Source organism: Phyllostomus discolor, chromosome 5, assembly GCF_004126475.2.
Source record: "Phyllostomus discolor isolate MPI-MPIP mPhyDis1 chromosome 5, mPhyDis1.pri.v3, whole genome shotgun sequence".
NCBI lineage: Eukaryota > Metazoa > Chordata > Mammalia > Chiroptera > Phyllostomidae > Phyllostomus > Phyllostomus discolor.
This window is the reverse complement of record NC_040907.2, coordinates 171,342,007-171,368,491: the sequence shown is the minus strand read 5'-3', so window position 1 is coordinate 171,368,491 and position 26,485 is coordinate 171,342,007. Positions and strand designations below refer to the sequence as shown.

The following is a 26,485-nucleotide window of genomic DNA, read 5'->3' as shown; positions in this document are numbered from 1 at the left end:
GTCAGCACACCAGTTAGAGCCAACGCTCACTCCTTTCACGGACACCGGGGTGCCACGTGTGTGCGTGCGAGCAGACACGCACACACGTGTGGAAGTCCCGCCTTCACGCCATCATCTGTGTTCTACCCGGGGGGCTGGGGGCGGGCAGGTGGGGCGGACATGCAGTCAACAGGAAGAGAAGGGCATGAGGTGCGACACGCTACCAGGAAAATGCCGTGGAGACGAGCGGGGATCGGGGAGCTCCCCGCACCTCCGCCAGCCCCCACCCAGCCTGAGGGTCCCCAGGCCGGGTTAGCCAGCACGGGTCTGAGTGACTGTGGGGCTGCTTTCACTGGTGCGAGAATTACCGTGGACCCCAGGCCCAGACCCGACTCACAGACCTACTGCCCCCCCCCCCCCCCCCCCCCGAGTATGCGAAGTGTCAGCGCGCCGGGCGTGTGAGGCAGGCCCTCGGTGCTGCTCTGCACTGAGCCGCGCGCACGGGAGGCCCAGGCTTCCCCCGGGGCCGAGGCAGGAGCACCACCTCTCCCTTCCCCGCATCAGCACGGACCACCTGTGCACCTTGCGTGGGCCAGGTGCTGGGGAGGAACTCCCGCCACCAGCAGAGGGACGCACCTTGTCTTCTTCTTGCCCGGAGACAGTAGCCGGATCGACTGAAGGAGCAGGAAGGACAGCCGGGACTCGAAGATGCTGAGCAGTTTGAGCGCTTCTTCTCGGTTCAGACTGGGAGCCGCGTCAGCCGCGGGGGAGGGCCCGTCGCTCTTGGGCTGGAAGGACGAGAAGCCTACTCACCCCGGCTCCCAGCAACTGCAGCTCACAGTGGAGCGGTGGGCTGAGCTTCATCAGCCCAGCGAGCCGGACCACCAGAGTCCACAGCCAGCAAACCGAGACCTCTCGTCAGGGACAGCCCTGCTGGCGGCGGCAGTGACCAGGCCTCCCCCTCCCCCCTCCCCAGAGCACCGTAATAAACTAGAATACAACAGGAAGCCGTCTCACACCCCACAGGTCTCAGCCGGGGCGCACGCCCAGCAGTTGGGCACAGAACACACGAGGGCGCAGGCCTTTTCTCAACAGAGCACACACACTGAAGCAACACCTAACGGGGCGGTACTCCAGGGCCCTGCTAACCAAGGTCTATGCGGTCGTTTTAAAATGTAAAAGACACACTTGTAGCCCCGGCCCCGTGACTCAGTTGGTTGGAGCGTCACCCAGCAAAGCCAAAGGCTGCAGGTTTGATTCCTGGTCAGGACACAGGCCTGGGTTGCCGGTTTGGTCCCAAGTTGGGGAATGTACAAGAAGCAACTGATCGATGGTTCTCACATCCATGTTTCTCTCTTTCTCTGTCCCTTCCCCTTTCTAAAATCAATAAGCATGTCCTCAGGCGAGGATTAAAAAAAAAAAAAGATTCACTTGCAAATTAAAGAGTACCCGTGCACACACCACCCCCGCCCCACGTGCTCACTGTGCACACTCACCACTTGGAGGAACCGGTTTCCCCACCCACTCACCTGGCCCGGCTCCTCCACAAGCTCCTTCCGGATGAGCTGGAACGCGTGTGTCGTCCTCACCATGATGTCCAGGGCCCCGGACAGCGTTTTCAGTTTCCCCACGTTGCTGTTCTGACCTAGGGTTGAACACAAACGGTCGTTCCTGTGAGCACAAACCTAGAGGCCCACTCGATGTCAATGTTTGTGAGTAAAATGTCTGCCTTCCAGATGCTGCATACAGGGGGCTCAAGCGAAGACCCACACACGTGCAAACCCGACTCTTCCTTGGTAATTATCCCTCGAGAGAAGCAGGGAGTCTGGGCCCAGCAGCACAGAGTGACTGTCCCGGCCGCGCCATCTGGTTCTGCCCGGTGAGAGCACTGCTGCGTGGGGCAGGAGCCAGTCCCTGAGTGCCAGGCGTGGGGCCCGTGGAGGAGTGTGCGGGATGAAGGCCACCCACTGTGGACCGGCTCCATGGCTCGGGCCGAGTCTCTGGGGCACTGAGTGCCCCCGTGCTCCTGGGAGAGCAGGCACACCCACTTCCCATGCAAAGCAGCAGGCCGGCCTGCTGAGCCCAGACTGGTTCACACGGGGACCAGAGCGACCTGCCCTTCAGCCGCCAGACGCTGCAGAGCACCTCCACTCCGCTCGCAGGAGCCTGAGTTCCGTCGTGTGCGGGGACGCGTCGCAGGGAATTAACCGTGTCCCAACAGGCCTGGCCCTGGCCTTCGGCCCCCAACAAGTTGGGATGCCCTTGGGTGCCCTGTCTGACAGGGGTCCATGTAGACTTGGGGCACCCCAGGCCACTCCAAGCAGCCTCATAACTGCTGCCCTGTGGAGGCTCTGGCCCCGCGACCCCCAGAGGGCCCGGAGTACATACAGGTCAGCCGAGTGACAGTCAACCACGCGTGCTGGTGCCCCAGGAACAGCCTGGACCTCGAGGCTCAGGTGAACTGCCCCACGGGAAATGCTGTGTGCACACGGTCACACTTCGCTGCTGGGGACACTGAGCGCCATCTGTGCCTCCACCGAGGGGGGCGGGGGGGACAGACAACCAGAAACTTCTAGAGAGGCCGAGGGCTCAGAACTCCCCCGGACACTGGCCCTCGTGCCTCCTGCCCGGCCAACGGGGCCCCTTCTCTGTCACAGACGGCGGCCACGAGGGCACCAGCATCGGTGAGCTCTGTGAGCCCTCCCGGGGAAACGTCGCCTGAGGGGGTCTTTGAGACCCCCCGAGTCGCAGCTGTGTGCAATGGTCCTGGGGACCCACGACTCTGTGAATGCAGTAACTTCACAGCACATGCACCCTGCTGTCTCGGCACCCAGAAGGCTGGCAGGTGACTGCACGTGGGAATGCTCCTGGGGGCAGAGGGCAGGCGGCAACTCCACGCAGAATCCAAAGTGGGGCGGGGGGGGGGGGGGGGATCCTCTGCACTACAGACAAACTACGGGCAGAGAGAGAGGGAACAGGGAAGGGTGCTGAACCACAGCATCCAGTGCCTGGCCAACAGCCCGCTCCCCCAAATGTTTACATTACTTTCCTCAGGTACTCAGAGTGTGGAACAATTTTTTTTAAAAGGGAATTAGCCATACTTACCATTTTGGCAAATTTGTTCCCAGTATCTATTCTTTTTTATGAGAATGAAGCTTGCTCATTCTAGGAAACTCAAACGTGCAGAAATTCAAAGATGGAAACGCAAAAAGACCACTGGAAACCTGCCCCCAGAAACAGTAACCCCACGTCCAGGCAGGCATTACACACTGGCCAGGAGTTACCAGAACTGCTCTCAGTGAAAAGCACGTTTAGAAACCGTTCTCTACAGGCAATCCAGCTCGTGAGGCACAAAGGCCAGACCAGCACCCAGAGGGCGGGGCCTCCTCCCGGCCCCGGCCCCCCAGGCCTCCCAGGGGCAGCAACGCCCATCACCGGTTTCCCGGCCTCTGTCCAGGGCCACCGCGCAGTCCTGGGCGGGCCAAGCCCCTGCTTTATTTACCGTCACAGGAGAAAACAGCTGGGGGGAGCACAAGTGAACGGCTGTCACCCTGAACGGCTGCTTCTGGCTTCTCACACGGGGTGGTTCTCCAGACCCCCGTGCGGAGGGAGCTGGCGAGGCAGAGCGCGGAGACGTAGTAGGGACGAGCACTTGGCGCCGCAGACCCACCTCCCCGCCGGGTGACCGCCGCGTGAGGGCTGAGCTTTCTCTCACTGCTCCCCCGCGGCAATCTGACCTTGGTCGGCATCTGCAGGTGCGTTCTGCTCTGGAGCCGCCGCCCCCCACGGCATCGGGTGAGCGTGGGCAGGGGCTCCAGGGGACCGCCCCTCCTCCCCAACTGCTCTTCCGTCCCTGAGTTGTCCGCTGTGACTTCCGTCTTTGTCTACGCTGGCTTGTCACAATTTTTTTTTTCAAGTAGGAACTCACAGGCTACACTTAAACATTGCTAGTCATCGAACATAACCTAATCCGTCTCTCTGAGTTTTAAACAGCACTTCGGAAAGTGGAGACTCCAGGTCTCCACCCAAAGTCACTGGGGGGGAAACCTCCAAACCCCAAATACGACACTCCTCGCACCCCGGAGGACCGCAGCCCGCCCGACTCTGTGGCAGTCCGTGGCCCCAGGAACGCACAAGGCCCCCGCGCCGGGGAACGGGCGCTCACCGGCCATCTGGAACTCGGCGAACGCCACCCGCTCCAGCTGCACCCTCAGCAGCTCGCACGGCGTGTCCTTCAGGAGCTGGAAGAGCGTCACGGCTTTGCTGTAGTGGAGGTCGGCCAGCACCCGGTGCTGCTTCCTGAGATGCTCGTCGCCCACCTGGCGCCAACGGAACACAGGGCAAACCCGGAGGCGTGGGTGTCACAGGAGCTACGCACCCGAGCCTCCACCCGGGTCACCGAGAGCCCGGGTCACCGCCGTCTCTCTCCAGGTCCCACAGTCTCAGCTCTTACATCGGGTCTTTAATCCACTCTCAGGGGACGCGCTACGTGATGGGAGGCGGGAGTCCCACTCCCCTCTGCGTGCGGACACCCCTCCGTCTCGGCACTGCCTGCTGAGAGACAACTCTTCCGACCGAACTGTCTCGGACCCTTAGGCCTGCTTCTGCCTGAGGGCACTGGGCCATCTGGGCAAACCTGAGTGTTGGCTGGGGGCCTCCTAGGGGCAGAGAGAGAGTGTCGAGGGCCAGCACAAGGTGGAAGGAAATCCTGTCTGATGAAGCTCCACCTCAAAGGACAATCATCTCACGATGGAGGCAACGCAGAAGTAAGCCCTCGCCCCGAGCTGAGCGCAAGCTGAGCTGTCTTGCTTGGTACTGCGCTAAGAAAGGGAAATCGGCAAAACAAAAGCCATCCCTGAGAAGCCGTGAGCACAAGCCTCCTGGAGAAGCAAGGTCCCTCTGGAAGGGAGGGAGGGAGGAGGGAGGCAAGGAGGGCAGCACCTTCAAGCTGGGCCTGGAATTATTCTTAGAAATACATGCGTCTGAGTGCCAGGATGCACGTACAAGATTCTTCGTGGCAGATTACTTCTAATAGGCTCAAACTAAAACCACCTAGAAGTTCAGGACTCACTGAATGGATAAAGCTGTGATATAATCATTTCCTGAGTATACTGGACTGAGAAAATGAGCGGCTACACGCACCGACCTGCAAGAATCTCAAAAACGTGGTATTAAGTGAAAGGCAATTAAGCCACAGAAGAGTATGTAGAGTACGATTCGTCCTGTAAAGTTCACGAGCAGGTGAAGAAATGCGGACATACTAAGTGGTAAAACACAGACAAGTGTGGACGTAACAGAGAATCCAGGACAGTGGTCGCTCTGGGTGGGTCTGGAGGGAGGGAGGGCCCATGGGGGAGCCCCACGGTACCCCTGCGTTGCTCAACCTTGGGGCGAGGCGTGCAGGGCTTCTCCTCTGGCACTGTTTAACCTGTACGTGTGTTTCCTACACACTTTCTACGTGCTCTTACATGCATGCCCTAGTTCACAACAAAAGTTTTAACAGGTGGATACTTCAAGATTTACACACCACTGTTCTTATAAAGCCTAACTATACTTTAAAAAAATCAAAATACGCCCGGGCAAATGTGTAATTTTGCAAACGAACTCCCAACCAATTACAGTAGATACACACACACGGTGTGAGGAAAGACAGGGAAACGCCCACACTCCACGGGTTTCTCTGAGCAGCCCGTGGAAGAACAGGCATTTGAGACGGACACCGAAGTGCCTGAGAAGCACCAGACCGCTTTCAAGCGGACCTGCCGCACCTGGTTCCGCAGGCAACTGTGGTACATGGACGCCAGCCGGTGGTGGATGGTGGCCGCTCGGTACTGGCACAGGGGCTGCCGGGCCGACGCTGAGTCCACGTCGCAGTGTTTCAGGGACTTCATCATGGCCTCGCTGACTTCTTTTTCAATCTGTTCCGTTTTTATGAGGGGAGGCAAAAAGGAGAGAGAGAAGCCAGTAACTTGACGAGAACCCGCACGGCCGGCCGAGCCCCCCCCCCCCGTGCGACCCGGCGCGCGCCGCCACCTGCTCCTGCGCTTTGCGGGACAGCGGCGCGTAGTCCTGCTGCAGCGTGGCCATGGTGAAGTACGTGGTGGACAGCTCCCAGTTCACGGAGTCCCAGACGGCGGGGTGCGCGTCCCGGCTCCCCAGGGACCGCAGGGCTTTCAAGTAGTAATCGACAGCCTGTGAGGGGGCGGGAGCGGAAGCGTGAGCACGTGCCTGCCAAGTCCCCCAGAGGAGGACCCGACGCGGGCAGCGTTCTCGACAGGGCAGCATTGGGAGGAAGGAAAACAGTCCGTCAGCCCGGCCGTTTCAGCGAGGAGAGGAGAGTTAGGGCGACCCACGTGCCCGCCCCTGGCCTGCCGGAGGGGCCAGAGGGGCCGGAGCCGCAGCACTTCCTGCCTCACGCTCATGCGTGAGGATGCACTGCCTCCCTCTTTTCTTTCTGAATGAAAACCACAGCCCACGTAACAAGTACACTAAAGAAAAGAGTCGCTGGGTCTAAGGATAAAGAATTTGCCGGATGAGACTGTAGAAACAAGCAGCTCCTCCCGCCCTCTGCCGCCCCCACCCCTCCCTCCACCAAACCGAGTCCCACGCACTCCTGTCGCCCAGCAGGAACGCCCCCATTTCCCGCACGTGTTCACCCACCCCTCTCCGTGTAAGTGCAGACTGCCTGCAACAGGCCCTCCACTCCACACCCTGCCGCGCCGTGACCATGACCGTGCTTCTTCCCTGCATCACTAATTCTCCAGATTCCGTCCTCACGTACCCGGACAGTCCCGAGGCACGTTTCCCCGCCCTCGGAAGCAGCGCTTTCCCTGGGAACCGCTCTCGGCCACAGTGGCAGGGAGCGGAGCAGTGACCATTGACAGTTTTCTGAGTGTTCTCAGATCCACAGCAGAGTGCACAAATTTTTATTTCATTCGCTGCAATCAAAACACTCAATCACGTCCAGTTTTACGTGAAGCCTCGTGCTCCTGCAAGCTCTCTGAGGCCTCTCTGACGCCTCAGGGCCCGTCCCACGGGCAGAGCCCGGAATCGAGGGGACATGGCTTGTGGCTCGACGCCCAGAGGCTGCGCCGGCCTCCCGGGTGGGAGCCTGGCGGAGTTTTGTTTTCCACCTTCTTTGTAAAAGCAACCCCCCACCCCCCGCAGATTTCGGTTAGTGAAAACAGGTACTAATGTGGGGCCTTTTAGAAAGGACAACTTTCAAAACACGGGCATCTGTGCTCGACAACATGCACGTTTGTTCTCACGCACCCTCTCCAACACTGAATGCTACCACTTGCCAAAAAATATTTTCTAATTTGATAAGTAAAAAACTTAATTTTTAAATTCCACAAAAGTTTAAATTTTGGTATCTTTTTCACATGTTAACCGTTTACTATTATTACATATATGAAATTTTTGTTCAAGATCATTGGCCTTTCCTTCTCCTGGGACAGTTTATTTTCACAGATGCCTAACTGTCACGTCCCAAGGGTCACTGACCTCTGACCTATCCTGTGCGCTACAAAGGTGTTCACTGCCTGGTGGTACGCTATTCAATCCTGCTTTCGGTTGTGCACGTAAAACACTCCGTCTGGGCACATTTACTCTGCCCGCCTTCTGCCTCACGATCTCTGCTTGTGTCAGGCTGGGAGGCTCCTGCATGTCCCGTGAAATGCCCTCCTTCCCTCGTTTCCTGCCGGTGTCCTGTCCCACCTCTCGTGTGGATCTGTAATCCACCTGACCTCTCCCCAGTCATGCCAATGCACTGCGCTGCACCGTCACGTCTCAGCCTGCCAATCACGGCCCTCCCCAACCCTGACCTCTCAGTGCACGGGGCCTACGGCCCCGGTTCCACTCTCCCAGTTCTGCCCTCTCTCAGTGCAGCGAAGGCAGACGACGATGAGGTACGAACGGGGGAGGTCCCGCCCGTGAGCAAACTCGTTACCTTGTTATAATACAGGCCTTCCTCCGGTGAAAATTCACGCTTAAACTCGTCCCCCGCGCCACAGTGCGCCTGCGCGCAGATCCGCATGAGTCTGCCCGTGTTACACAGCAAAAGGGCAGCATTTGTGGCGTCGCCAATTGACTCAAAGTTGTGAATTCCTTTTTCAAAACAAGAGAAGCTTTTTTTCCACAATTGTTGCTCTGCAGTAGACACGCTTTTGCTCACTTGATTTAAAAAAAGAAAAAAAAAAGACAGTGTAAGCAGACATCCATGTAAACCCCACCAGTGTCTCTCGATGCGATCATGAGAGACAGCGCCCCCTACCCCCTGATTCACAAGGAGGCCACCTCTGGAGACGGGCCCTCTAAAGAGGCAAGTAAAGTGAAACGAGGTCACACTGCAGGGCCCAAACCCAACAGGACCAGAGCTCTTCTGAGGGGCACACACCGGGACACCCGCAAAGGAAAGACACAGCGAGAGGCGGCCACAGCGAGAGCCGAGCAGAGAGGCCTCCGAGAAACCCGGCCCTGCTGGCCCCTGGAGCTCCCGAGCGTGGGACACAGACTCCCACGGTTTTGAGTTAGGGCAGACAGACACGGCCCCCAGACACACTCGTCTGCACTGACGGGCTGAGGCCACGGCGAGCAAGAGCATCCGAGCGAAGCCCTGCCGCGTAAGGACTCGGGAGACGGCCCCGGGAGGGTGAGAGCCGTCTGTTTTCTCTAGTTCCCCTGGTCTCCCACTACCGCTGTTCCCACTCCTCCACCCACCTCCTCCCCCAGAGGCACTCTGAAAGCACAGGCTCCTTCTTACACCTTTCTCTCCCTACACACACACAAAACCATTTACAAGAGTATATACGGCTGCGTATGCGTGTGTAAAAAACTACAGTGGAGAAAGCACAGGTTCTCCCACTAGCAACGAACTCTTTATCCCTAACGTCGGGCACAGTTCACAAACAGGCGCACAACTCACTCCACCTCCCACCCAGCCCTTCCCACCCCGGACGCCCACCGGCCCGGCCCCTACAGCCCCAGCTCCTTCTGCGCGCTGCCACGCAGTCGGGAGGCCTCCCCCGTCCCCTGCTGCTTGCTGACGCCCCACGTGACATGTGCTCATCTGCTCAAGCTGCACCTTCTCCCAAAAGCCTTCCGAGAACCCCCCAATGTCCCCACACGTCTCCTGTCCCACTCCGCCGCCACACTGCGCTTGCACGTGAGGGCCCTGCTCGGGACGTGTGCTCCGGTCCATCTTCTCGCCGCCCAGGAGAGCTGTGTCTTAGCCGCTGCGTAACCAGCATCAGGCCGGGCACAGGCTGGCCGGGCGGCTCACTGCTGGCTGGTCAGATGGAGCGCGGGGGGCGCTGACGTGACCAATTCCGGGGGGAATAACCCTCTTTCCTAATTTCACTTCTTGAGAATTTAAGGAAGAAGGGTTTCTTTGACTGAGCACCCAGGACGTACAGCCCCGGGCCCTGCTCGCGCCACGTGGGACCGATGGGGCCCTCTGACCGGACAGCACAGGCCGCGAGAGGCACCCACCCGCCCTCTCGCCCTGCAGCGCCGCCGCCTGGTTCATGTAGAACACGCCGATCTCGTTCCTGATGTTGCCCATCCTCTTCGACACCTGCACGCAGTGGTCCGGGTTCTGGCTCCTCAGGTCGCTGAACTGCAAGATCTCATTAGCGGCCTCGTAACATTTACAGCTAACGGAGAGTTGGCTTTCCAAGTCTGTAGACAAGTCGGTTGCCCACGCAAACCCTTGAAAGACAGAAAAAGGAAACATTACTGTAAGTCACTTAAATCTCACTTCCTCAGTATTTAATCTGATAATTCTGAGAAAATGAAATAAGTGGAATGAAGTATAAAAATACTAAGATTCAATCAAAACTGTAAGTTTCAAAGTAAAGATCTTTTCATTCAGAAAACTATTATTTTCTTGGGACATTAATGTTGGATTAAAATACCTTCCTGCCTAAAAACACCAAGCAGCTCCCACAACCCGTATTTTACTAGGTACGCCTGCTTACTGGCACAGGGCCGGAGCTGCCTACTGACACCGGGCAAGCCAGGTTTTGTTTTCCCGAGTGGCAGCTCCGACTGCTACCAGAGGCAGTCAGGTGCGTTACAGCCCACCAGTGTGCGTGTGGCTGGCTGGAGAAGTCGCTAGATGAGCTCTCAAAGACCCTGAGTCTTTGCTATCTAGTGAGGACTGGAGGGAACAGGGGAACCCCAAGTTCAAGGGGAGAAAGGGGAGCACTCCTGCTGATAACACATACACGAGGGAACATCACTATCACAAAGAATATTTTAAATCAAATTAATACAACAGGAGTGGTAAAAACACACTGTGGATTTTCCCAGTGTCCACTAAAATGAGAAACTCAGAAGGGGAAAGAGGAGAGAAAGAGAGCAAAAAAGAAAAAAGAAAAAAAAAAAAAAAAGAAATACTGTTATTTCCCCTCAATGCACTTCTCCAGACGTTAAGTGTCGAAGACTTTCGGGAGGTGGAGAGCATGTGACGCACACAGCCCAAGAGTGTAAGGATAACTCACGGCCCGCTACCGAAGGCCAACCTCCCACCTCCCCCCGCCCTGACCCAGCGCTCCGATCACTGCGCTGAGCTGAGAGGGAGGGCCCTGCTGCTGCTGGGGACTAGGTTCCCGTGTGTCCTGTTTTAAAAATCCGATACCCCCTCTCCGGAAAAAAAAAAAAAAAAAAAAAGATACATTCCGTCAGACTGCCAAGCCTGAGCTAAGTCTAACACACGGCCTCTGTATCTGAGCCCCCGGAACCGTTCAGGAGGTGACCCATCCCGGCTTTCCAACCGTCCCCCTTTCCCACAGAAACCCCGGCCCAGTCCGGGGACCGCGAGGACCGCTGGGAAACCCGCGCGGAGAGACGAGCGCGGCAAGCCAGCGCGGCGGTCTCAGAGCCCATCCTGCAGTCGGTTCTGCCCGTGGGGTCAGTCAGCATAAAACGCTTCAGGAGCATTTTATAGACAAACACACGCTGAAACTAAGAAGTGAGTGAAACGAAACAGCCACAACAGAACACTGGCATCCCCGCCCCTTCTGGGGAGGAGCCCAGCGAGCGCGCGGGGCACGCCGGCCCACCGTGACAGCTGGACTCGCGGTGCAGGCTGTGCAGGATCTCCTGGTCCTCCTTGGTCTGGTAGTTGAACTCCTCCAGGTGCGCCGCCCTGTTGCTCGCGTTCTGGGCCAGCATCAGCTGGATGTCGCCGCAGAGGGTCAGGTATTGCGAGAGGAACAGCAGCACCTCAGAAAACATATTGGTGCAGAGACAGCAGTACGTGTCTGTGTGGGAAGAGTAAAAAGGAGGAAAAGGGGGCATTAAAAATTAACACGGTAAGATGATAAAATCTGTCACCAGCTGAAAGCTTTGTAACACAGTATCTGCTCTACGTTCATGTGAAGTATCAAATACGGCTTCACATGTTTCAAAGTGCAGACACGTTAAACCACTCAGAGCAGAAAATAAAGAACTGTGTAGCTTACAAGGTGGAAAGAGGTTGTTTCAGGAGTAAAACGGTGCTGCGACTCGGATGTCCTCTCCGCTCCCCCTCCCACTCACCCGCCGGGTCACCGCGCTCGCCGGCGGTGGCGGCGACTCACCGTGGCTCTGCAGGGCGAGTTTGATGTACCGCAGCGCTCGCCCGTACTTCTGCAGGCTCATGGCGGCGTCGGACAGAACGTAGTAGGCCTTGGATGACTTGAGAATCAGCTGCAGTTTCATTTTGTGTTGCCAAGAACCAGGGATCATTCCGGACTGGCAGGAGTAATTGCCCTTCTGAAGGGAGCCCACTGTGACAAAGGGCGGGAGAGAAGGCGACACACTTCACCGGAACGGAAGTTGCACTGGAAGGAACAGCCACCAACAGAACCCCTCCAGGCCCAGGCACCCCAGCTGCTGCAACAGGACCAGCGCACACCGCGCCCCGAGGGAGGAGCACGGCAGTGTTGCACCGGACACGCTCCCTGGGGAGTCCCTGAGGCCCCCACTTCCCGGCAGCGGCAGTGGCCACCCCCTTCCAGGGCCACTTCCGTGCCTGAATTCGCGACCACTGCCCGCCCCCCTTCTCCGGTCTGCACGTCAGTCTGCCAAAAGGTCCCCTTCCTGGAGCACAGCTTCACCTGCCGTTAGCGTGGCTTCTCACCCCGCACCCAGCCACGCGTGCACGAGCGTCTCAGCACACGGCCGGGCCGCCCTGTTTCCATCCTCCTCCCAGCGCTCCGCACCCGCTCCCGCCGGCCGAGGTCAGGCTGCTGCTCCTGCCTACGCGGACGCCTGTTTTCCTGTCTCCTGTCTTAGGGGGCTGCTGCTTCTATCGGGGACATTCTTTCATAAAGTCCAGCTTACGACCGCCCTCCTGTGCTAAGCCCCGTGCTAGGACCAGAGACAATGACACGAAGGCACGGGCCTCTACCCTTGAAGACGGCACAGACCAGAGGGGGAGGCCGGCAGGCAACGCAAACCACGACGACACAGTGCGATTTCGGAGATGAGAACCACGTGCTCTGGGAGCCGCCCTCCCCCAGCCCCAGTCTCCAGGCTTCCCTGCTTTTACTTCTGATCAGCCACAGCGTGTGCGTCTTTCAAAGCAACGAGACCTCACTTGTGGTTCTGTCTGTGCTCGAGGCCCAGGAGGACACCAAAGACGAGGGAGGCGGCGTGCCGGCTCACACGGTGTCCATGAGTGAAGCCGCCAGGCACAGCTCATGGCGTGAGGCAGGCATGGTGGTAAGGGGACCGAGACACGTTGGGGACAGAGGTGGGCAGGGGGACCCTGTGCATGCACGACGGGGTTTTCAACAGCTGGGGGGGGAGGAGGAAGAGACAGAAAAGGTTCTTCAGGGAAGAAAAGCAGAAAGGAAAACAAGCCCCCGAAAAAGCCCCAGACATCCCGGCGCGGGTCTCCTCGCTGCATCCAGGCTCAAGCCTGGCACACGGGAGCACAACGTGAATGCTGGGAAACCCACCTCTCCCCACCCCAGGTAGGTTCCCCAAGAGAAGGTCCCAAAGCACTAGGTGTTATTTCAAACACACAGGCTTTCAAAGCAAGCTTTCAAAACTGAAACTGATTTTAAAAAGGAGGAAAGATTGGAAAAATAAATGTCACTTGGATTAAAATAAAGAAACTCCTACTTTTACGGCAAGTAAAAGTCCTCATGACTTTTATGTCCTCATGAAGTGCTGTTCCCCCGGGACCAATCAGGCCTGCTTGTAAATGCCGCTCCCAGCCCACGCAAGCAGCACAAGGCAACACTGGCCAGCTCCCCCGACGGCAGTTGCCGTGAGCCCGCTCTCAGGCTGCACGCACTCACTCAGCCCACGACCGCCCTGTGAAGCAGCACAACCACGGTCTCCGAAGAGCGCGCGGCTGCCCCGGCCAAGCCAGGGCTCGGGGCTGGCAGCTTGGCTCCCGAGAGTACTCTCTGCCATTCCCCTCCTTTCCCCGCAGTCTGCTCTCCCCGCGGCAGGGACTTCCCGGCAGAGCCCCCAGGCGGCAGGCACTAGTCCCGAGCAGGCGACACGAGGAGGGAGGTCCTATGCTCGCTCCATCAGAGGGTCCCAGAAAGGGTCAGAACGACCCTGCTCTGTTTCGTGTTCTGGGTGAACAGGTATTTCCCCTACTGTCTGTTCACATGCTATCCTTTTTCTGAATCCCTGTCACTGAATGCCTTAATGATGTTAAGTCTGCTGTTGATGAGGGATTAGCATATCGTCCTATTGAAAAGGCCTTATCTGCACATTAATTCAACTTACTTTTGTCCAAAAACAAGGCCATCTGCTTCTCCAGACCCTCGGGACCCCCTCTTGCGGACTCATCTTCGTACTTTAATGGAATTGGGGTGTTGGGGTCAGCTGCAGGGAGGTCGCTTTCTTTCTTAATGCTGTTATCCACAGATTTCAAACCCTTGAAGAAAAGAAGAAACATTCACTGCACAGGCAGCTGAAGGTCAGCTAGACACTAAATATAAGGAAATACCACTGAACACAGGTAGGAGAATTAATATTGTGAAAACAGATTTTAAAAACACACCTGACCCGAAAGAGTTGGGAGAAACTAATTTTTGCTTCACGTTTAGAGGGGAAAAAGTCGCAGCAGAGTGGCACTCAGACCCCAGGAACCAGCGCTACCTGCGTGCCAGGCACGGAGTTTAGCAGAGCAGCGAGGACGCACCCAGACTCACCTCCAGAACGTAGCTGAGCACCAGCCTGCAGCGCTCCTCCGTGTCGTGGCAAACCGGAAACGCACAGCTGGGCTTCGGAGACAGACACGTGAAACCGTTAATGCACTACCGACGTGACAAATTCCCCAGCCCTCCGTCCCTGGGACTGCTCAACCTCCATGCATCAGAAATTTCACAATGTGCTTGTGTATTCAGCTTAGTGAGTTACTGAGGTTAATCCACTGTTGTAACTGCAGACTAAACCGATGTAACAAGCATCACCAACACAAATCCTGCTTAACAAAAAGGTTTTCTGGCCCACAATGTTGCTTTAAGTACTAATGTTTTAAAGAAGACTGTTACGACAAGAAAGTGAACGTGAGCAGTCACATTTTAGATAAACGCACACCCTGTCTCGCGGGTCAGCTCAACCTGCACTTCGCAGCACAGGTCCAGTACCGTCCACTCAGCAGTGAGTTAGCGAGCAAGTGCCACCAGTGGTCTCCGCACCTGAGCAGCACTAACTACGCGTAAGGGCCTGCCCGGCACTGCACTGCGGTGTGAGTCCTGCGGGGCCGGGGTCGGCGGCTGCCCTGACAGAGGAGGAGCAGGCACAGGCAGTGGTCTGCCCGAGGGCACGTGCGGCAGCGTGGGGGCTGGGGCGCCGGAGCCAGGCCGACTCCACGCCTGAAAACGACACGGAGACGGCGAAGCCAGCGGAAGACACGTGTCTGGGGAAACTACCGCGGAGTGCCAGGGACTGACCAAGTCCCGTCTCCATAAAAACTGAGAACCAACACGTCACTGCATCTTCAGTCATCACCTAACTGCTCCGTAAACCCAGAGTCTTGTGTTAGAATGCAGTTTCTCAAATACACATCACTTCTGCCGTCAACAATTTGATGTTCAGAACAAGTTTTCACGCCACTGTGGGGTTCAAGCAGGAAGCGCGCCGAAACTCAGACGGACGGTAAGTGACGTTTCTCCTGCAGCCGGTCCCCGTCCAACACGTGCCCGAGCCCCGGGCGACACTGCGTCCAGACCTCCGGGGAGCTTCCGCACCAGTGAAGAGTGGGCCCACACAAGAACCTCAGGTCACCTCCGGGGAAGGAGGTGAAATCAGGGCAGGCTTTGGCGAAGCATGATCAGGGAAGGCCTCCTGGAGGCGAGCACGCGTCCGCCAGGACGCAGGGCTTAGGAAAAGGCAGCCAGGGACCGACCTGGGGAGGGTGCGCTGGGAGCACAAGCAACTGCAGCCGTAGGGGCCGAGATGGGCCACGTGTGAGGGGCAGAGGGACGGCAGCGTGGCGTGAGTGGGCGAGAGGGAAGAGTGCAGGGACAGGAGGTCAGAAACACGGGCAATGTGTGAGGGTGACAGAGCGGTGTCCCTAGTAACCCACTATTGGGATACAAAGTTTCCATCTGAAGACTGAGTTCCGAGCTTAAATGAAGAGACCATCCGTAAATACGACTGTGTCCCCCTTGCACGGCGACCCGGGCCTGATCCCGGGAGGCTGGGCTGGAAAGTCAGTGTAACTCAGAAAACAGAAACGCAACTGCACCTCCAGGAAAACACGTTCTGCCCCAACAGGAGCCTGAAGGGGGGCGGGTGTTGGGGGCTGTCTGGCCCCGAGCAGGCCAGAGGCAGGGCCCACCTGGGCGACGTGGCTCCAGCCGGAGACGCCACCGTCCTGCAGCGCAGGGACGAGGTGCCAGACCTCTCGGTACACGGACCAACCCCGGGACAGGGATGCACCCTGTCCACAGCCACCCTGGGACAACTGTAAAACCAAGTTCAGAACTTTTAAAGCCAATGACTATGAGACCCTGGACCATGAGGACTTGTGGCAGTAACGCCACCTTCTGAGAGGCTGACTGTGCTCACTGAACCCCGTTTTATCACTGGTACCATTTCAATACAAGTTTAAACACGCTTACTCTGATCTGATGGATGGACTTGTACTTTTCTGGAACAGACAGTTCTCCAACGGACTTGATCACGGCCACCGCTTTGTTGTCCTCCGGGGGGTCGGAGCTGGTGCTGTAGGACCCGTTCTCGTCGCTGTCCGGCATCTCCTCCTCCTCCTCCTCGCTGTAGCTCTCATCAGAATTCTCATTCAAAGGACACTCTGAACTTTCATCTTTTTTAGGTTCATCCAGTTGAAAAAGCTCTGAAAGCATGTAATTGGCTGAAGCAATAATCTTATAGAAAGAAAAAAAAAGACGCGTGTGACCATCCTCCGAGCCGAGCAGTCTAAAGCAGGGTGAGCCTCACCGCTGCGCTCACACACCGCGGGGTCTGCCCACGGCCGTCCCCACCGGAGACCCCAGCAGCACGCACACAGAGAGGTGCTCCCCACTCAAAGTCACCGGCACTCTGAGCGTGCTCTGCTGAAGTCCACGGTTGGTGTCTGTTTCCTGAAATCATTCTATCCCCAGCCCTCTCTTTAAAAAAAAGAAAGAAAAAAGGTGGCAACCGTACTTCACCGGAGACGCAAGTGCTCACGGGTAGAGTGTCGTAACTCTCAGCAGCCGTGCCCCCCCACCCACTGAGGAAGCGGCGTTCTTCTTCACAGGCTATAATCAGTGGGAGTTTGTCTTGAACAGGCAACTAGTATTTACCGCGCAATCTACGGTCCCCGGGGGGAGCCCCCCACTAGCTTAATGAGGGCGAAGCTGAGCCTGGGTCCCCTGAAATGGGCACGTACAGGTGGCTGTTTTTCCCACTCTAATACGTGATTCAGTGATTCGTCATCACCGGCACACAACAGCCGCCACACCATTTTGCGCCATGACTGTCACATAAACTACTCAATATCCACTGACCACCACCACTTCAAGTAGATATTTAAGTCATAGCTGCTTTTTTCCTGCAAAAAAGTTTTCTCTTGGTTTGGTCTCTAGAATGATCTTTAAACTGGATGTGGCTACAATAAATATCAACTTGAATCTTTCAGTAAAAAGTGTGCATCCTACAGACCCTCTCCGATTTAAACAGGCTGCAGCTGGCCTTACACCAAAACCACAGAGGTCAGACCCAGGCAGCTAGGGGTGCGGTAAGCTTGCAGGCCACGACTGAGGGACTTCATAAAGAGATGCGTTTATTATTGCATGCTGAAGCAGGGAAGGGGAACCTGACTTTTGCTAGCAGTGGTCAGCAAGGTCCATTTGTGTGAACAGATCTTAAGATACTGTGAAACAGGTTTCCATCTCCCAGCAGTGATGAAACAAGGGGGGAAAGCACTCCCCGTGAGTTCTACGCTTACAGGACAATGCTGGTCAAGAAGAATGCAACGTGAGTCACACATGAAGCTTTAAATAGTCTAGTGGCCGCATTAAATATCCCGTGAGCATCAATAATGTATCTGACTCAGCAAACACGTAACATGCACACACACACACAATCTTCAAAATTCAGTGAGCGTTCTGGACTTACAGCGCACCTCAATTCAGAGTGAGCACGTTTCCAGGGCCCGACGGCCCCGCCCGGCCCCCGGCCCCACCCCGGCTGGGGCGGCCCTCACGCCCACGCCACTTTCCCCTACCGTGTTCCCACAGAGCACAGGACGCTCATCTCACCTGGGGGTGCCTGCTCTTGTCCAGCAATTTAAGGCAATTGAGAAGCAATGTTCTGATAGTCCCGTAGTGTTTCTTATTTTGGTTCTTCTTCATCATCATGTTGCAAGCAACCCTACAAAAAAGTTTACACCAACTTTGCTCCCCATTTACCATTCTCTGCAAGACTGCAATCCAGGCTCACTCCTCTCTCCTCCCGCCAGAGGGAGGGCCCGAGGAAACAGCAGACACTGCACTCCCCAGCCCCGCGAGTGTATCTTGGCACAGTCGCCGTGCGTGTGTACACACGTACACACACACACACACACACACACACACACAGGTTTTGTTTTCTAAGCTATGAGGACTTGACAGGCATTTAAAAGCCTTGGCTCAGACGGCGTGGCTGTACACTGCGTCTTACAGACGCTGCCTCTCCCCCTTCACGTCCGACGGCACTCACTTGTACAGGAGAATGGCCACCGGCATCGTGAACGGGTTTTGGTACTTGTCTTCGGTCTCCTCACAGAGAGTGGTGAGGTCGTAGAGCTTCACTATGTCACTGCCGCTCGCTGAGGACAGACAGACAGACAGACCAACCTCGCTTTATAGCAGTCCCTCACATCGATTGTTATTCACTCAAGAACTGGCTCACCTTTAAACAGCCAGTAGGTATGTCCTTCCTTGGTACAATTAGATTTCAGAAATGACAAAATATTCTGCGCAATGTCTTTTATGACTTTAGTAGAAAAATTAGAGTTTTCCAAATCAGGAATCTCCTCCGTCTTTATCATTTCATACTTCTGTAAAACACAGACGGAAGGTCGTTTCAGAGGACACCGAGGCAGCAACGCCTCTTACTAAAAAGCCAGCACACACACGCACAACCCTGCAGTCAGGAGGCCCATGCAGCACGGACAAGACGTCACCAGCGGTTTTCCACCTGTCTCTGCCACCCCCACCAAAGGAACCCGCCCCACCCGCAGCAGCGCTGACGGTTCGCCCCGGAGTGGCTTCCAAGGAGCAGCCCCGCCAGACCGGGCAGCACGAACGCAGGCACGAACTCATCTCTGCTCTCACCCGAACGAGCCTCACCGCACTCACTTCCTCCCAGTCTGTCCACCCCGCGGCTTTCCCGGGGAAGAGGGCACACACAGGCGGACTCCACCCGGGAGCTCTCCCCAGACGCCAGAGCACCTGGGCAGTTTCCCCAGGAAACACCCCCTTTGCCCTCGAGCTGTGCGCTCCACTGCTTCCCGGGAATGGAGCACACGGCGGGGGGAGGGGGGCCGCAACAGGAGGATAAAGGCTGCGTCCCCCTGACCACCACCGTCCTTAAAGCACTCGGTGTTCTGTCCCAGCTCGCCTCCCCTTCACACTTCCCGAAACCCCTCTCACACTTTCGGGAGTGCTCCAGGACCAGAAACGCCACATCAGTCAGGAAACAGGACCAAACCCAGTCCCCTAAGGTTTGCATCCCTCGTGGCCCTTCCAGAGCTCTGCTGGAGTTCGCCCGGCACCATCCGGGCGCTCCTCCCCGTCTGGAAGCACCCCCCACACCCGTGGGGAAAGGCTCCGTGCCCAAGGGAAGCAGACTCTCCCGGTGGTGAGCTCTAACAGGGTCTACCCGTCTTTTCTAACGCCTGCAAGCCGAAAAGCTCAGCGGCACCTCAACGCTTTCCTCGGCCAGGACACAGGACACAGGACGAAGCCACTCCACCGTCCCCCTCTCAGATGGCAACACAACTGCGGTTCCAGTCCCCGAGCCGAGCGCTGGAGTTAAGTCCCTTTGACGCTTCCCCTCTCCTCACCCGCTGCCATTAGGTGATGGTGTCACAGCGGTTCCCAACCAAGGGTACAAATCAGAAGCGTCCACGAAGCCCCGCCCCTTCTACATCACTGCGGCCCGAGCGAGGTGGGTTTTCAAGGCACTCACCAGGGGCTCTGATGCACACTGCAGCCCCTGGGCTGCAGCCACTAACGACGGTTAAAAGTATGACCTTGGTCGGGGACAGGTTCAAATACTAGCACCACCGCTGACCGGCAATGTGGCTCTGGGTGACTCACTTGAACCCCCCGAGTCTCCCTCTCCCTCCAATAGGAATAAAGGTACATGGGCAGCTAAGAGCTGATGCGATCATCAAATAAGCAATGCCTGTAAAGCACTTAGCAGAGCGCTTGGGACAAAAGGCACGGAATGAACACTAGCCATGATGACCGCTGTCAGTTCTTCGCAAGGGTGAGGGCCTCGTGCACCGACAGCATGGGCCACGTCACTTCTAGAGGCAGTGCACACCTGACCCGTCCTCGTCTCCACTCCTGCTGACCTGCCCTGCACGCGTGCCACCCTCAAACGAACACCCCCACACAGGAGCCCCCATCCCAGACACAGAGGTTTCCCTGGCTCCAGGGCACCAACCGAACCGAGTGCGGCCCCCTTGGCTCAGCAAGGCTCTCTGCCGTCTGGCTGGGACTCCGCCAGTCCCCCGCCGTTCTGCTGCAGGGGTCCCGTGTTCCCTTGCTGGCTCCCCGTCGACCCCTCGTTTACTAACATGAGTCTTTCAAATCCACCTCTTAGTTTCCGGAACGCTATCTGTCATTCGAGATCAAGTTAGGATGCCACTTCCTCCACAAAGCCTGCCTTCCAGATCGGGACAGAAGGGATCTCACCCCTGTAAAAGCATCCACGCTCCGTGTATCACACTCCCAATACTTAACCCGCCACTTCCCTCTCTCTGCACATCGTTCCTCCCCATGAGAAGCCTTTCTGAGCAACGACCACACTTTGTTGTCTGTTTCCCCCGTTATGAATATAACAGGGACGAAGCGCCTCAGAAGCAGACACGCCCAACGGCAACGCGCTCCACGAACTGTGCACCGTGTGCCACGGGCGCTGGGGCCGTTCCCTGACCCTCGCACGCACGCACCGAGCTGCACAAACACCCCCCCCCCCACACGGACGCTGCCAAGTAACCACTCGGGGGAGCGGGCTTCACAGCTAGAGCTCTGTGGCTCAGATGTAGGTTTAGTACTTTATGCCCTTCTCACAAGTCAGCTGTAAAATTACACTCCTATAACATCTAGAATTCTATCAACAACTCAAGTGGGGAAATACCCAAATTTCAGTTTATTCCAGCTATCTTCCCTGTCAGAAACACACCTTCGATTCTGGGGGCCGTAAAGCCTCGCCCAGGTGCTCTGGGCGCCCGTTTGCCCTTGAGGGGTGAGGGACTCACTCTGCATCTTACCTGTACAATCCCATTTACATGGAAACACATCACAAGCTCTGGCACATTGCATATCAAGTTGTCCAACCAATAGTCAATTCCAGTTAGCACATTAATTGGTTTGTTGTTATCCCTAAAAATATACATTTCTAGTGTTATTTGGTTTAATTGAGACGTTCCATAATGAATGATCTGAGACGCATGTCTCCTGTTTTTAACTATGGTACCCTACGCTCCCCAGATGGGAAATGCCGTAAGCTTCCTTGGCTTGGCTGACAGGATAAGCACACGCAGCTCCGGTGCGGTGTTACATTTAAGCTCTGCCTGCATTTCTAACTGGGGTCCGTGTGGTTTCTGTAGGGACAGAGGGAAGCCGGTAGCAGACGGCCGTGGGCCTCCCGCATGCCCCTCAAACCACCTGAGGGGCAGGCCGCCCGCCCCGCGTGGCCATGCCCGAGTGAGAACCCACGTCGGCTGCCGTGCTCACACACTTGGCGCAGGGAGAACAGTGCTCACAGGGAGCAGGGAGCCGGAAAACCACCTCCCTCACTGACCAGATAAACCCGTGACACTCGCACACGCTGCAGACTCAGACCTGAGACGAGGCCGGGGCAACAGAGCTCTGACTCCGTCCACCAGGGACCGTACCGAAACCCCAGCTGCGGGCTGTCGGCACCGGCTGCTAACAGCTCCCTTCTTGTTACTGTGCCGACTGGGCTGGCGAGGGAAGGGCAGGGCTCAAACACCTGGGGAGGGCAGTGGCGGCCCGCAGACGGGTGTGAGCAGGGACGGGTGCGAGCAGGGACGGGGGCGCGAAAGGAACCTGCGCGCGGCTTACCTGAGGCGTAAGCTGACTGCGGGGTACCTGCCTCCCCCGAATATGGGCATGTTGGAGCCCACCAGCATGTGTATGTCTTCGAACGTCCACAGAATGTTCCGCACAAAATCATTTTTCAGACCCTTCGATGTAAAACAGGCAGGATTACTCACGATGCACAGGAGCGCCGTCATTTCCCCCCGTGACCCCCAGAAAGACGAGAGAAGGGGAAAGACAGAGGAGACAAAGGAAGTTAACGAGACAGGCTGTAGGATCAGAGATATTTAGAGAGCAACTTCCAGGATGGAGTAGGTTTTTGCCCTACGAAGTCCCACGGAGGCTAGTTTCTAGGTAACGAAGCAGGCTGCGGGCGCGTCTCGGCGCGGGCGGCGCGGCAGGCATACCTGACTGTTCTCCCCGTCATTGAACAGAGTGGTCAGGTTTTGCTCTTTGGGCGCGGAGGCCACGTGCCCCACTATGTATGAGGGTTCAAGAGGCTCACCTCCCTGTGGAAAGTGCAAGGACAGGCGTGACTCTGCTGTCGGGCTTCTCGCGCACGGCCGGCCGCTCAAGAGCCTCCCGCAGCGCTCACGGCCGAAGCCTCCGACCGCCGGCCTCCCCCCGACTCTGCTCAGGGCACGGCCGGGGCTCCGGTCGCCGTGACCCACGTCCCTCGCAGCCATCACGGCTACTACACCAGGCTCATCACACTTGGGTCTCACTCAAAAAAAAAGGCTCAAGATTATTTTACTTTCAAAGTTTTAAGCTTTTCCTTTTTTGAGTGAGTTTCAATACCCGTGCTCTTTAGCCTGTCCCACCCCTACGAAATCAAACTGCTCCTAAGAACCCCCAGCCCCACTTTCGAGCCCCCCGTCGTGGTCACAGCCGTCTGCGTCTGCTGTCAGTGTGCGCCACAGAGCACGGTCCTGGGGCACCCCAGAGAGCGCAGCGACGGGCGCCGCTGGCCGCAGACCTGCTTTGGGGGTAGCGAAGCCTAGCGCTGTTAAAAAGCCTCTGCCGGGCCCCGCAGCAGACAGACCTCTGCCTCGCCTGTGCGACCCGACGTTCTCACGGGCCCTGAATCCCAGAACTTTTGCTCCTCGTGCAGTCTGTGCGGCAGCTTTGGAAAACACTCCCAGAAAGGGAACTTGTGACAACGGAAAAACGAGTGGTGACTCAATTTCCCGATCGTCAGGGCAGCTGCCACTAAGAAACGTGAACTCTCTACGTCAGTGCCAGAGCAGCCCCAAATGAGTGTGCGCACGTGGACACTGCTTTGCCCTGAACTCTCGCCTCCGCCCACGCGTGTACAAAGAAGCTTACGACTGCCTGCCTGTGAAGGAGTGCGCGAGACTCCAAGGCCGGGCTGCACGTGTAAATGTCCAGTGCTTCTGCTGCGTCCTGACCGCTTAGAGGGCCCTAACGGAGCTTCCAACTGTTTTACTATTTATTTGCACGGGCCAGGTACTAACCTGCGGGCCAACTCCCAAAACCCTCCTCGCCAGGTGGATGCTTCAGCGGTCTGGGCTCCAGGCTATGACACCCCAACTGAAATTCTGCCTGGCTCTGAGACCACATTAAGGACACCGATGTCACCGATTACTGCTTAACCCAGGCCTTGAACTAGCAGTCTTGGTCTGGGGAACAAGAATTCATGAGGTGCTGGCTTGCAAACAAAAATAAATCTCTAAATGCTAAAATTCAGGCCGTATAACATGTTATGAAAATAATACGCAAAAGATTATTTTCCTGGCAAGCCAGCTCTTCCCGGGAACATGCCATTGCTAAGACCACCCGACCGCTCTGGGGCCCTTGTAAAGGTGGGGAGGCCATGGGCACGGCAGAGGATGGCGCTACGACAGGCCCCTGCAGTCACCAGGATCAGCGTTTGAGCCCCAGCTGGGACTCCCCCAGCTGTGTGGCCGCGGACAAACGTCTGCTCATTGCTCATCTGTAAGAGCTTCGGTGTGCTCATCTGTAAAATGATACCACCCACACCTGACACACGTGCAGCTCTGAGGATGAGAAAAGTGTGCACGCACACACACACTATGAAGCACATGGCGAGAGGCATCAATGAGGGGCCGGTTTACTGCCTCCACGTGCCAGTCTACAGGTTCTCAGAAGCCTCCAGAACCTTCCACAGTGACTGCTACACGAGGTGAGAGCAGAATGGGGGAAAGGAGATGGGCAGAAGGAGCCTGGTGTTTCTATGGTGAGTCTTTTGTAATGTGTGGGTTTTGAAGTCAGGGAAGACTGGAAAATTTTTAAAAACTCCTCTGGTGAAATATAACCACATACAGGAAAGCGTGTAAAACAAATAACACAGCATAATGCCGAGGCACAAAGCACACGCCAGTGTCCCCAGTCCCCACATCTCGACCTGGGAGCCCCCAAGTCCCTTCTCACTCACGCCCCACCCCCCACCCCCAGTGGTCACCACTGCACCAGGCTGCACACCAACTCCTTCCTTCCTTCTCCTCAGCTTTTCCCGACTTGGGAAAAACATGCATTCATTCCACAGTCTAATGAGATTTCTCCATCTTAAAACCTACTAAAACTATAACCAAGTTAAATGTATTTGCTTCCTTGTAACCCTATAATTTGTAAAGACATAAACAACCTGGATGAATAATTTTCACTATGTGACAACAATTTACCAAGTTAAAGATCGTATTCTTATCTTCTTAGAGTCTGTCAATCTATCTTCCTTGAAAACAGACGTGTATAATTCACACCGATGGGATTCTTTCTTTCTTTGATAGCAACGACAATGAAGTTAAACAAGCAGTAAGAAGAAACCAAGAATATAAGGTAAAACAGACCCTATTCTACTCTTTTCCTTTCTAAAAGCTTTATAAGATCGGTGTGGGTTAAAGTCTCAGGAACTTCATCCAGAAAACCTTAAGGGTGATTTTAGGCCTAATAACCTGACTACAAGTTAAAGTTGGTGTTTGAATCACAAACAAGTCTGAGGCAGTACTTTGACGGGCACTTACCCCACACCCGACGGTTAAAACACACTACACCACTACATTCGCTGTCTATTACAGTACTCCTGACTTTAAGGAGATGATCGGTGTTAATAATCGTGTTGGCGAGCTATTTTAAATGCTGATGAAATTTTTACTAGCAAGAGGACTGGTTTGTCTTTACAAATGCGCCCATGGAAGCAGCCGCCCCTCGGGGCGGACTCACCTGGCTGGACGCGCCGGGGTCCTCGGAGACGGAGGCGGGCATGTCGAAGGGGGCGGGCCACGAGGCCCCGTCCGCGTCCTGGGTCTGGTCGGAGCCCGGCGGGTCCTGCTGCTCCGCGGCGGGCGGGACGGGCTGCGCAGCCCCGTCGCCGTTGATGCTGGCCACGTGGGAGACAGAGCGCGTCACACCGCTGCCCGAGCTAGGCTCGTGCGAGCTGACTACTCTTTAGAAACTAGACTGTACTCAAACGTAAGTCTTATTTTTTTTAAAAAAAGATAAGACACTGAAATGTCAACAATACCATAGTGGCAGACCTTAAATTACTATTGTTACAGGCTTCAAATTAAATTTAGGATCAGAATTTCCTTTTCCGATAAAACGAACAAGCAGCCGAGTACCTGTAATACAGAAACTTGGAGAGAATAGCCTTCTGGTACCAGTGCTCTTTGCTCTTCTTCTTCCGCTGCCACTTCTGGTCGATGAGTCTTTGGTAGAACTCCTTCAGCCATGTCCAGTCCCCGGTCTGAAAAACAGAAGACACTGAGGAACTCATCAAAACCACCTGCTACCTAGTACTCTTTTACAGGAAAGACTTTTTATCTTTTAATACTATTTCATAAATACATACTCAAGCATCTATCTTTCCAGAGTCCACTCCTGTCGCTTCTTCTAGAAAATCTCCCCGTCCTTCCCTGTGTCCCCCCCTCCCTAAGCCAGGAGAGCAGAGGCGACCCTTCTCCGTAACACCCTCTCCGGTGCCTGGAGAAGCCCCACTGTGCGCAGTGCGCTGCGGTGATGCGTGTGCGTGTGTGTGTGTGTGTAAGGAACACCAAAGCTGGAAGCAGCCAGGGAGCAAGGACCACTGCCAACCCAAGGCCTGCCCAGCAGCGAGCGCACACGTATCAGACTGAACGGAACTGCGGTCTTTGCGAAGGGGCAGACTTGACTTTAAATGTCGACGAAATCCCAGGAACTCATCTTCCTGCACCGAAGCACCGCAGGAACCGTCCTTAAAGAACAGCCCACGGGACCGGCAGAGCCATGAACTACTGGCGGGGAACAGCCCATGAAAAGTTAAGCATACAAATGGGGAGTAAGCCTCGGGGACAGCAGCGTGGAGCTTTTTTACCACAGACCCGTCATCGGCATCTTGGGGGAAAACGTCGTTTACCAACATAGATCGAGAATCTCTGCTCTTAAGTAAACCTGTTAATTCTAACAACTATGGATTTGCAGGAATTGTAGTATTTCTCACACCTCCTGGCAGTCCTGTTGCTTGAGGATCTCCTCAAGGGAGACATCACAGCGCTTTTCAAAAATTTAAACTAGCCCCTTTAATTTCAGAATTTTCACAACTTTCTTCATTGGCGTCATTATTTTTCTTGCAAGAATCCTGGCTGTCGGTATTAATAAGTTTCTTGCCAATTCTCTTCCATATTTTTTACCAAAGCTTTTTTTATTATCAGTGAAACTTCTTATTTCTATTGCTGAAGCCCTCAATTACGTTTCCACTTCGACCTTTCTTTGAAACAATCACATTTCTAGCCCTTAAGCCGTTAATGCTTTCC

The 26,485-nt window shown here is 55.9% G+C and overlaps 1 protein-coding gene across 3 annotated transcripts in view; it reads right to left on the bottom strand.

Annotated features, from left to right (window-relative positions):
- Nucleotides 1–26,485, bottom strand: part of EDRF1 (erythroid differentiation regulatory factor 1) — a 31,421-nt gene that overhangs the window by 920 nt on the left and 4,016 nt on the right. For 2 of the 3 annotated variants that reach the window (XM_028512273.2, XM_028512275.2), the window contains exons 5-24: nt 25,316–25,440; nt 24,918–25,074; nt 22,124–22,225; nt 21,741–21,862; nt 20,924–21,035; nt 18,331–18,478; nt 18,139–18,247; nt 17,700–17,811; nt 16,059–16,322; nt 14,142–14,213; nt 13,714–13,864; nt 11,562–11,750; nt 11,043–11,243; nt 9,469–9,687; nt 7,928–8,151; nt 6,013–6,171; nt 5,748–5,897; nt 4,145–4,298; nt 1,509–1,624; nt 616–767 (exon numbers count right to left, since the gene is read on the bottom strand). In XM_028512273.2, the coding sequence (XP_028368074.1) occupies nt 616–767; nt 1,509–1,624; nt 4,145–4,298; nt 5,748–5,897; nt 6,013–6,171; nt 7,928–8,151; nt 9,469–9,687; nt 11,043–11,243; nt 11,562–11,750; nt 13,714–13,864; nt 14,142–14,213; nt 16,059–16,322; nt 17,700–17,811; nt 18,139–18,247; nt 18,331–18,478; nt 20,924–21,035; nt 21,741–21,862; nt 22,124–22,225; nt 24,918–25,074; nt 25,316–25,440 (3,038 nt within the window). The remainder of the gene's footprint in view (nt 1–615; nt 768–1,508; nt 1,625–4,144; nt 4,299–5,747; nt 5,898–6,012; nt 6,172–7,927; nt 8,152–9,468; nt 9,688–11,042; nt 11,244–11,561; nt 11,751–13,713; nt 13,865–14,141; nt 14,214–16,058; nt 16,323–17,699; nt 17,812–18,138; nt 18,248–18,330; nt 18,479–20,923; nt 21,036–21,740; nt 21,863–22,123; nt 22,226–24,917; nt 25,075–25,315; nt 25,441–26,485) is intronic. The other variant, XM_036027439.1, reaches the window with a different exon arrangement.